At 44.9% G+C, this 12273-nt stretch overlaps 1 protein-coding gene across 1 annotated transcript in view; it reads right to left on the reverse strand.

Annotated features, from left to right (window-relative positions):
* Window positions 1–12273, reverse strand: part of adam22 (ADAM metallopeptidase domain 22) — a 45631-nt gene that overhangs the window by 33197 nt on the left and 161 nt on the right. Inside the window, exons 2-3 of the mRNA XM_076153926.1 lie at window positions 11944–12110; window positions 8152–8228 (exon numbers count right to left, since the gene is read on the reverse strand). Coding sequence (XP_076010041.1) covers window positions 8152–8228; window positions 11944–12110 — 244 coding nt within the window. The remainder of the gene's footprint in view (window positions 1–8151; window positions 8229–11943; window positions 12111–12273) is intronic.

Genomic DNA, 12273 nt, shown 5'->3' on the forward strand with positions numbered 1-12273 from the left:
AACCTTCAACATAAATGATGATCAGAGGGGGTTTGTACATTAAGGCTGAGGGGTTCATTAATGTGGAAACAGATTTGAAAAGAGTGATGAGGGATAGAGAGCTGGAGCCCTTGATGATAGGTTATGCTCATAAACATGTAGAATTAACACAACCTCATAACATCTAAACATCTCATAGCAACTAAAGTGTGGTGGTACACATGCAGTACCCGAGTTTACCACACAGCCTTCCTCTCAGACAGACACGCTTAGGCAGCATCTGGCACCCAAAGGTGTTCAGACAGACCAGCTGTGTGTGTGTGAAACAGAGACGAAGCAAACGACTCCCACATCATCAGAGTCCCTTCCTCTCCTCCTCTCGGTCCATTGATTTTTCAATGGTCTGCTTATCTTCCACTGCACTGAATCAGATTTGTTAGCTCCGTCGCCACGGTAACATCTGTTTAGTGGGCTGACATCCACCTGTCAATCAAGCCCAGAGGAGATTTCAGCTTCGCGTCAGCTCACCAGACCTTGTATCCAACCTGGAAAACACTTTCTTGGGCTACAGTGAACATATTTGTATCTAACTAATCGTTCAACTTCATGTAGAGCTTTTAGAAGCTTCTCCATGTGTTCCACACCATGGATCTGCTAAATAAAGGTCAAATATTGCCAAAATGTTCAAAACATATACAATTTCAGCTACCTGGTTTGGATGTAATCCCTGAAAATCACTTAAATGTCAGCTAACACTTGCGCACACACACACAAACACAGGTTCAGTTGGGAATATGTGTGTGTGTGTGTGTGTCAGTCACATCAATCCTCCATCCTTCCTTTTAAGAGTTTGTTGTGAGTTGCTCTGGGCAATTACGTCTGCTGTGGCAACCCACTTTGATCCTCCTGATGTGTGCAAATACACACACACACACACACACACACACACACACACACACACACACACTAAAATTCCTCTCACGACCTGTGTTGCCAGGCACTGCAATGGCACTGGGATGAAGACGACTACAAAAAGCAGGATTGGCAGGAGAAATGTTTGTGTGTGTGTGTTTGTGTAAACTTGAAGCACCCTGCGAGTGTTGGGAGCACCGGCCTCTCCACAGTTTTCTCACAGGCTGATCTAGATTGATTCAGTCTCATCTTAATACTCTTAATACCTCCCAAACAGACCAACATAAGCACGGAATGAAACAGAAACAAAGCCTGGGGATCAATGGCCTGCATCCATAGATCCATACACATCTGCACGCCGCCATCCAACCTACTTCTGCTCCATTTATGGATTTGCCATTTAACCCCGTGACATTAGGGGCACGGCCACACAAAGGAGCCAACATGTGCTGCGTCAGGCGTCTGTAATGAGGATGAAGGGGGGAGGAGAGGATGAGGGGAGTGGAGAATGCACAGCAAGAGGGAAAGGTAGGCAGAAAGACGTGAAAAGGGAAAAGGAGTGAAGGGGAAGACTGAAGGTGGATGGGGGGTCTTTGAGGAAAACTGCAGCTGCTCTCACCTAAACCCTCCCCACCTCTCTCTTTCTCTCCCCCTCTCCCCCTCTCCCCCTCTCTCTCTCTCTCGAGCTGAGGCCTCATTAAAAGGTCTCCAGGCTGTAATTCATTCTCTCCAATCACTTATCAGACATGCAGTTCCACCCGCCACTGGGACGTTGGGACGCCGTCGTCTCTCCGCAGCGCACAGGGAATACTGATGCTCGACAAACAACAAACGCCAGGCCGCTAATAGAATAAACAGAACAATGCAAAGGTTTCGTGACAGAGGCTCACACACGCCGCCGTTGTTGTTTCCCTTCTGAGCCTCGTTTAGAAATGTTCTCTCGCTCTGTCGTCGTCGTCAGTTCTAGTCCCTTCTTTAGCACGCAAACATTCAGGGCAAATACAGTCTGACTCCTGAATTATGCAGCGTGTTGGGATGTTGTGGCCGCTGATGGGAACATGTAGATCAGTTATCTGTGACAGCATGTGTGCCCGTACTGAACCCTGCAGCATGAGAACAGGGTTAATGGAGATAAAGACACTTTTACAGGCTAATACTCCCGAGACGGCGTGAGACAACCGTGCGTACGTTAAGTGGTTGATTCCTTGAGTCTGCATGACGGGAAAAGGAGTAATCTATACGGAAACAGGGTCTTTAGAGAGGTGTTAGGATCTTTCCCTGCTGAGAGAACAACGGCTGTCCTCTCCACTGCGTCTTCAGCGAGAGACGGTCCTCGGGTCGTCTCTTTGTCTCCGCTAATCTGGCCAGGAGAAAGGGGGGGGTCTTTGCTGTAGTGATTCCACCATCTTAGAGCAATGAACAATCCATTACCTCTGGTGTTGAAATTAAGGAAATGAAAATGCAAATGATTCTTTGATAAAGTTCTGTTAAAGCATTTTTTTGAGTTTGGACACTTAAAGAACTTCTCAATTGGGACACAAACACACACATACGCGTCCACACATTGTTTCTACTAACCGTCACTTGCTATTTATCCTTCTGAATTAACCTGTCTCACCTCTGTCTGTGTGTGTACCTTCCCTCTGCAGGCCAAGATCTCTGCTAAACACACTCAGATACATGCAAACACACACTCTAACAAATGTGATCTGTGAGAGGAGAGGAGAGAGAAGAGAAGAGAAGAGAAGAGAAGAGAAGAGAAGAGAAGAGAAGAGAAGAGAAGAGAAGAGAAGAGAAGAGAAGAGAAGAGAAGAGAAGAGAAGAGAAGAGAAGAGATGAGAAGAGAAGAGAAGAGAAGAGAAGAGAAGAGAAGAGAAGAGAAGAGCTGTGTACTCATTTTAAGTGCCCACCACCCCCGAGCATGAACACACACACACACACACACACACACACACCACTCTATCTGGCCCAATCTCCTGTGCTTACTCAACTCACCCAGCAAGACTCAAGGGTGCATGAAGGGCGCACAGATCTCTCCTTCTCTGCTCTTCAGTCTGACTTTCTCTCCATCCTTTACTGCTTGTCTTTCTCTCTCCCTCTCTCTCTCTGTTGTGTGCGCGCACACACACACACACACACACACACACACACACACACACACACACACACACACACACACACACACACACACACACACACACACACACACACACACACACACTCTTCCCTCTCTGTTTTTCTCATTAAGTCCACAGTAAATCACATCACACCTCCCTGCAATAAATTACAGACGTAGGAACACAGAGAGAGAGAGAGAGAGAGAGAGAGAGAGAGAGAGAGAGAGAGAGAGAGAGAGAGAGAGAGAGAGAGAGAGAGAGAGAGAGAGAGAGAGAGAGAGAGAGAGAGAGATGGTAAGGAGAGATGTGAGGAGGAGAAGGAGGTTGTAGCAATGTCAAGATGCAGGGAGGAAGACGTGTGGGTGATAAATTACCCTGGGATGGGACATGAGAGAGCTAAATCACATACATGTGGAAAATGCACAGATTCCTCAACATGTACGTACAAGCCACAAACACAAGTACCCACACACACATACACACACACATACAACAGGGACACGCACCAGTAGCCCCACAGCATCAGCACCTTTCACGCTCCGAGGCCACGGGACACACACACACACTGGAAGGATCAAATGGCCAACAGTGTCACAGACTCCACTCAAAGTCAGACACGTACAAAGTCAGGAAGGCGACACAATCACGCCATCAGCCCAACGACATCGTCATTCACTTACATGTCCTATAAGGAAAAGGGTGAAGGAGAGAGAAGCGAGTGACTCATAGGATGTGGACTGCATGTTTAATTCCACTCAGCTCAATGTAGAAACGCTTTGAGGCGATATGCACATGAAAATAACTCTAATGCTCTGAATTCAAAGTGGATATGACTCAGTTGGAAAGTGAGATTACCTTCACCTGCATTTGAGCGTAGAAAATCGTTCACTATTCAACTAAATCCTGCCACATTGTAATCAGTCTCTATGATGTCTAGATTCAATGACCAATGAGGACAAACACTTGAGCTGACGAGCTTGACAGTGATTAAAGGGACGGGACAAATAATCAATACAGTCCTAAATCCAAACGCTGAACAACAAAACCAACTAGTGAAGCAGGTTATGGATAATGCAGATATGAGTGTGGTGTCAAAGTGGCACAGGTTACACAGTGTCGACGTTTATTAGGATTGCAGAAGTTCTTCATGTTTGCATAGACGGTTAAGTTCAATGGGTTCCAAAAACGCCTTAAGTTCGAGAGTGCATTCATAACTTAAGCAATGAGAAATGTCTGATCAGCAAGTTTAAACTGCTGACGCTGGGACGCAAACACGGTGGTGTGCTCTCCATTGGAACAGCTGATGAGACTGATGAGGCTCATGGGCACTACAGTAATTTATACCGACTCTGTGACTTTTCTATTAACATATTTTAGCAGAGAGGGACACACCCATGGTAACATCCAAAGCCACCTAAAGGGGTCAGCAAAGAGGAACAAAAAGAGCCAACTGGGTTTGCCTTTTGTCGCGTTCTTCTTCTTCTTCTCCACTTTATTGTATATTGATTCTTCTTTTCTGGTTTGACCTTCATTTCTTTCTGTCCATTCTTGTTATCAGTAATTAAGACAACAACTCCACACCTGAGGCCCAACCACAACACAACACAACACAACACATACACACACAAGACACTTGAGCAGAAGCCTATTAGGGTTTGCACAATAACCGGCTGAAAAACACTCTCAGACACACACACACACACAGGCACACAGATTTCCAACCGGGCGCATACGTATGTGACATATGCACACATTCATCAAATCACTCAACCATTGGATGTTTGGTTTGCGTCTTGCCAAACACATGCAATTTGAAGGAAACCCATGGTTACATCAATGTGCTATTCCCTTCAGTCACACCCCCTCCACCCCCTCACTAATGCTGTCATCCCAATGCACACACACACACACACACACACACACACACACACACACACACACACACACACACACACACACGAAAACTCCATTCACAGTGATGAATAATGCATTTGGCGTTGCCTGTAATTGACCCTGTGCATTAGCATAAAGAATATGTCTGCATGCTGGAAGGCTGACATGACACAATGGTTGAAACACAATCAGATATATTCCCTATCTGCTGCTGTGTGGACATGAGAGGAGGGAGAAACCGTCTTTCCTTTGACGCTGCAGCAGCTGATTTCATAACACAACACACACAGACGTTATGAAACTCTCTGATCCCACTTTTCTGCCCACCTGTTCTGATCTCTGTTTGCACTCGAAAAGATGTACATATATTTAATACATACCAGCAGGAAATAAACACACACCCGCTCACGCTGCTCGTGTTCACCGTTTCTCTTATTGATGTTTGATTTCAAAGCCTCTGCACATTTGGATCAAGGCCTGTATTGGTACAAAAAACCTCAGAGTCTAATAAAACATCACGCATAAACACACAATTTATACATTTAGTTAAATACACACTTAAAGTACATGTATTACAATAATGACCTTTAATTAACTTGATGAAAATAAGCTCAACGCTGTGTCTGTGAAAGCCTGAGTGGTGTAATTACTACTGAAAAAGCCAACAAACAAACTGATTCAATCAGAAATGAAGCTGTTTCCATCTGGACTGACTGTGTGTGTTTGGTTACTGTGGCAATTGTGTGTAACTCTGAGCACGTACAAATACCAAATTTCTTTTCACACCGAGACGGCCCAAACACGGAAGCCATTATACACACATATACACAGACAAACATGCACGCACGCACCCATGCATGTACACACACACACACACACACACACACACACACACACACACACACACACACACACACACACACACACACACACACACACACACACACACACACACACACACACACACGTGCATCGCATTTGAGCACCCCTCTTTAATCTTACAGCACCATCTATTATTCAGTGAGAGCAGGTGGGAGGGGCTGTGTAGAAGGGGCAGTAGGGGCTGAATGGAGCGTGGGTATGGTGTGTGTGTGTGTGTGTGTGTGTGTGTGTGTGTGTGTGCATGTGGGGGTTAGTGATAGAAAAAAAATGACTCAACCCCCAACCCTGTGCACATTTTCACAACGGTCCTATGAATGGCAATTTGTAGCCAACCACAGAGATGGAGGAGTGAGGGGAAGACAAAGGCAGCAAGGGGGGAGCAGAGGTGCACCCACCCCCCACCCAAAATCAGCTGGGCGGCTCGTGTCAGCCCGTCACGTGACCGACGAAAGAGACAGTTATTCAGCACACAGACTGACTGAGTTAAATCATGTTTTCTGATGCTGTTTGGATTGTGTCATTAACCTCACGCACACACACACACACACACACCTTATTACTGACGGTGTCTATATAAACTCTGAAATGTTTCCATTATTATGCAATTATTATGATAAATCTAAACACAGCGAGCGATAAAATCTTCATATTTGCTCACAACAACAATAAAACAAAGAGAGAACCCACAGCAGTGCTCATTGATCACTTAGGCCTCGTGAGTAGGAGCTAAAAAAAACAACGTTGGCTCATTCAGCTGAAATACTTCCCACTCCCACACGCCACATCGCCCCGGTTCGTTCCGTCTAGCATGAAAGCTATCTGTAAACAAAATCGGTACGGCTGTCAAGCAGGGAGGGGGAGCAGTAAACAGAGGAGCGCTCACAGGAGATGGAGGCGAGAGGAGGCAGCAGCAAGAGCAATGTGGGACGGATTCATTCAGACAGCGAGACCAGGGAGCGCATGAGGGATGAGAGAGAGAGAGAGAGAGAGAGAGAGAGAGAGAGAGAGAGAGAGAGGCGGAATGACATAATAAGGGGAAACATTCCCACAACCTAAACAACCAAACCGAATGAAGATTTAGAAGAAACAGATCCGCAGAATCGTATCTTTCCTCTGCTGCTCCCAGTCTCTCGTTCACACACACATTCACAATCTGGGAAGCTTAAAGCCTGATAACCCTGAACTCTTTGACTGAAAGTGTTTGCTTTCTGTCATTCTGATTATTCCTCTTACTTCCTGTTTGTTAAATAATGGGGAATGTAACTGTCAACACAATGTCACACAGAAGAGTACTAACTGCAACATTCACAACGTGCTACAGGACCTGCATGCTTTTGTACGCCTGTGTCAAGGTGTAAACAATGCAGATACACATGACTGCTCAATGCGTCAAGCGGCGAGCTGCAGGCTCACAGTAACACATCGTCTCAACCGGGGGATTCCTGTGATGTAACGTTTCGCTCAGCCGGGGAGGAGACTTCTGCTGTGGTGAGCATGCAGCATCGCTCTGACTGCGCACAACACACACACACACACACACGCTAAATGAGACCCACTCAGAGTGACAGAGGAATACAAACAAGAAAAGCAGAGGAGCAAAGGTTGAGACGGGACTATGTTGAAATGGAAGAGTATAATGTCTGTGAAACAGAGCCGGAGAGAGGGAAGGAGAGACGATGAGTAGAGGGGGAGAAAGAAGGAGAGAGAGAGAGAGAAAGAGTTGCTCTCTTTCCATCAGCAGAACTGTGATCAATATCAGCGTCTGACAGCGCAGCACTCCAGCCTTTACTGTAAATCACTTGCTATTATGATGGGACCTCTGAATCACACACACACACACAATAACTGACCTGCAAACATGCAGACACACACATACACACACACATTCAGTCATGGCTTCCTTCAGCACACACCAACATAAAGTGTTATTGATGTCCTGTGAGTGCACTCCCAAAATCAGCCAATAAAGACAGCAGAGGAATACAGCAGCACCACTTGTCCATCAGCAGCACAGCGACTAAGCTCAGGTACAAACACCTCAACCTGACACATAACGTGAATTACTACTTAAAGAGTATACAGAGAATCATCTAATGCTCATGTCTAGCTCATGTCAAGAGTGAAGAGAAAGTACATTTCCTTAGATAAACGTTCAAAAATAACAGGAGCCATCTTCATTTACACGACACAATATTGCATTTTTTTTGCAGCTCCATGGTTTTAATTAAACTAAAAAGAGACGTGTAGAGATCTCGCCTGTCACACGATTGTATTAGAATCACAGAACAATGTTTTAATGCATCATCAATCCAGAAATGAAAGCAGTTTATTACACGCAGACAAACAGAATGAATGACTTCATACTCACTGATTCAGTTCCACGTCCAAGATGAACTTTCTACCAAAAGCGTCAACTTGAAAGCTTGCTTGGGCTACATGGTTCACCTGAAAGAGCAAAGACAAGACAGTCACCAACACTGCAGGCAGTCGTCATCATCATCATCATCATCATACATATAGAAGCATCATATACTGATTCTTCTGGTTTCTCTCATGTACTGGTTGTGTTTGTGTTCTTAACTCTTCTGTTATTCTTTATGTAACTTTTTCTCTTTCTCTCCCTATCTTCATCATTTATCTACCTTCTTTTTCCCTCCTTTCTCCTCCATCCTCTCTCAATGTTTCCTTGTTTGCTTTCCATTCTGTGTTGGACAGAAACTCATTGTAAAACAGAATTCCTGAATGTGTCCAAGGAGTTGTTGTTTTTTTCACACTATTGTTGTTTTGTTGTATAAACAAACTGCACTTGATCTTCATGGCTCATCATTATATGCATGGATCGATTCTCATCTGCATTGACTGACAACTCCATTGTCTTTTTTCTGTTTATCAGCTGACATTAAGACAATTTCCCCTTCCTTCTCTGAATTTAAACCAATGCAAAGTTGCCAAACATCTATATTACAGTTCATCATCATCTTCATCACCATCATCACACACACATAATATCTTCAATGTGTAAATTGTTTTTCAGGGGTGAGATAAACAGCTCTTATTTCTACATTGGGCTGTTTGGTGTTGTAAAGTTTTATTCAAACCAAATTTCCCCTGCTGATATTAAACCATGTTATCATTTGCTGTGTTTTTGCCCCGATAGCAATGATATAAATGTGTGCAGATACAAATACAGACTTGCACACATGCACACACACACATATACACACACCTTTTCCCCTGACTACATGTGTAAGGTGTGATTGATTTTGCCATAGAGGGCTCTGATTCATCCCCGGGCACATATGGTACAGGCTTTATTACAACCCCCAACCTCCCACCCCCCACTCCCGGTTCAATCAGAACTGCCTCCAATCATTCCTGTGCAAGTCCAGGGGAGTCCTAGGGCCGCACTGGAACACAGCTCGCCCTCCCCCAAGCCCCAGGCCCAGCCCACCTTCATTTCAGACCGGACACTGCACCACAACAAAAGGAGGTGTGTGTGTGTGTGTGTGTGTGTTACTGTTTAAGGAGCTGCCCCAGTGCTCACCCTGGGATAACCTTCGACCGTGAGGTCCCCAGTGACCTCAGACTCTATTGTTAGTAAGCGTGTGCGTGTAAATGTGTGTCCAATGCATATATGAGGGGGATGCGTGAGTGTGAGCCAGCACAAAGGGCAGCAGCCCCTTTCCATGGCACACTTCAGATAAAATCTAATTTGGCAGATTGAACCCGTGCGAGGACGCATCAGTAATTGTGTTGAATGAAAGCACAGCCCAGGTTGGACTGAGCCGGGCCGACACTCTGAGACCACCACTGACTCTCCCTCCATTGATTTCCTAATTACAACAGGCTTGACTTTCCACTCGTGGTTTTGAAAATATGACTGTAAGTGCTATCACTGCGCCACACACAGACAGGCAGGCCAACAAACCGACAAACAGCACACACACTAATTCCACTTGAAGCATTTGTTTTTTCGCCAAAACAAAAGCACTCTGCTCATCTCCCCACCGCTCATTCAGCAGTGTAGCTGTTTGTGTGTGTGAGACTGAAAATAGGCGACGCAACAGACGTCTATAAATAACTGCCTGTGTGTCACACATTTAGCGTTATTTGACAGATTTCTTTTAGGCTAATCATCTTAAAATAGCCCATTACCAATCAAACGTTGTGTTTGTGATATCACGGCTGACTGCAGCTTCAATTCCTTAGAGAATAAAGGCATCAGAGCAGAAATCCAATCAAAGATGCCATTGTATGTATTGAAGTATATTAAACAGATATTAAACAGATGACTTTGAAGATGTATCAGATTCTGCAAATGAAGGTTCTTTTCATAACTACGAGCTGACATGCCGCACTGCAATCGTATCTATATCTTCTTGACGGTTAAATCAGGCTTCATTGCAAATAGTTCACAATATCTGTTCAGCAAGTCAAGATTCAGAGCAGAAAACAGAACCACATGATTAATTTGCTCTACAGAAATGGGCTTTAAATGCTTACTTCACAGATTAACCCTTAAGAGATTTAAATTAGATATTAAAAAACACATTATATTTGATGGCAGAAGGTTCCTGTTTGCTTGTTTACCCATCGGGCTGCAGCTCTGTCTGAGGTGTGAGAGAGACAAAGGGTTAACACCTCCCTGCTGCCACCATCTGTAGTCCTCTATGACTGGGAGCCCTGAATAGGCTGCCCTACACACGCCTAAACACGCATGACAGCTTTGTACAATGCTAATTGACTCATCCCCTGAAATGAACCCAGCAGACATGCACCTTCATGTCATTATGATCATCACCACACTGTATCAGTTATGGCTATAGTGAACTGTCTTACTAAACAATATGTTGTGCTGGTGGGTTTTTTGTAACCCTGTGTGCTGCCTTCAAGGGCCACAGATTTCTGCATAATTTGGAGTCACAGATTTTTCCGGCACGTTCACGTTCAAATTTACTGAAAAGCAAAGTTGAACCCATATGGGGCCTACTTCACCTACACGCCCACTGTGTTCAGTTTGGTACATTTCTTTAAAGCAGCAGTCTAAAAGATGTTGGAGTGGGTGGAATCACTGAGAACATTCCGCTGAGTCCCTCCTCCCCCTTAAGTTATTTATTTTCCCAACCACAGCTCAACAACAAGGTGGTTGAAAATAAAACAAAATGTGGCTAAAACAAGTTTTTGTTCACTTGTAGAAGGGCTGCATGGATAAAATCAACAACTCCTCCCACCCCGCGGTTGTGACTCCCCTTGTGGTAAACGGTGGTATTTCTTAGACTCAAGGGATTTCCTCTGATCAGATTCAATCAGTAGGAGGCGCTACAGAGACACTTTCACATAGCACTCAATGTTTGACTCCTCTCAGGATTTCAGTGTGTTATTAGTGGCACACTGTAGCTTTAAATAGGCATGGGGAGGTGTTGGCATCTGACTACAGGGACGCTGCACACAATGACTATGTGTTAAATATAATTCCAGAAACCAATCAGTCTCCTTTGGATTCAGAGCACCGAGTGAGTTACTCCCAAAAATGATACCACAAGATTAGATTTCCACACCACATTACCTTCAAATGATCACAGTAAACATGCAACTACGCTTCTGAAAACTTCTATTGGTGCCAATGACAATGATGAATACTACCTAATGGAAAAAGAATGGATAGATGAGACAGCTACTCAGATATTCTTAGCTTTGGGAAAGCACAAGTTATTGATTATTTTTTAATTATGCTGCTTCGCTTTGGTCAGGTGCTTATTGGTAATGGATTTTAAATGTACAGTCACTCAGTGTAAAGAGAAAGCGGCTTATCACTGGATATTTGAATCAGTTTGAAGCCAAGAGTGGCACATTGACGATGAAGGCATCATGACCCATATAGCACCTGCAGACAGGAGCTAATTAATCAGTAAGGCCTCCTCCTGCCTAAATGTTTACATGTCTGATTCTGTTTTGTCAGTAATGAAGGAACTATTAATGCTCAAACTGAGGACAAGAGCGGAGGAGGGGATGAATCAAACCAAACATAAACAAGGTGGAAGCAGCGGGACGCCTCCTCTTTCTTTGTGGGAATCCGGCACGCACACTCATGCACGCACGCACGCACACACACAGCCCCCATTCCGACAAAGCAAAGAGCGGAGCAGCGCGTGTGTGTTACCTGTGCGGATCCGGATCCGGAGCTGGCTCTGACCCTGGTGCTGAGCTCATCGTGTGCGATCTGGCTGCGGTTGTGTCTGCTGTAGAGCAGGCGGACAGGCACCGTGTCCTCCTTCCCCACGTAGCCGCCTGCATTACGAAGAGCCTTCGACCCCGACAAGGCGTCTCCTGCACAGAGGAAAACACCGATTTCACTGCGATACACACATTCACCACAAAACATTACATTTCGATGATCGACTAGTCCGATTTCATAACACGTATTGGAGGTAGATCGTAAAATAGACGAGCTATGATTTGAACACCAGGCCTGTTGATAATCATGTACCCG

Source organism: Genypterus blacodes, unplaced genomic scaffold (genome assembly GCF_046128005.1).
Source record: "Genypterus blacodes isolate CSIRO-AG114 ecotype Tasmania unplaced genomic scaffold, CSIRO-AGI_Gbla_v1 ptg000059l_1, whole genome shotgun sequence".
NCBI classification, from domain to species: domain Eukaryota; kingdom Metazoa; phylum Chordata; class Actinopteri; order Ophidiiformes; family Ophidiidae; genus Genypterus; species Genypterus blacodes.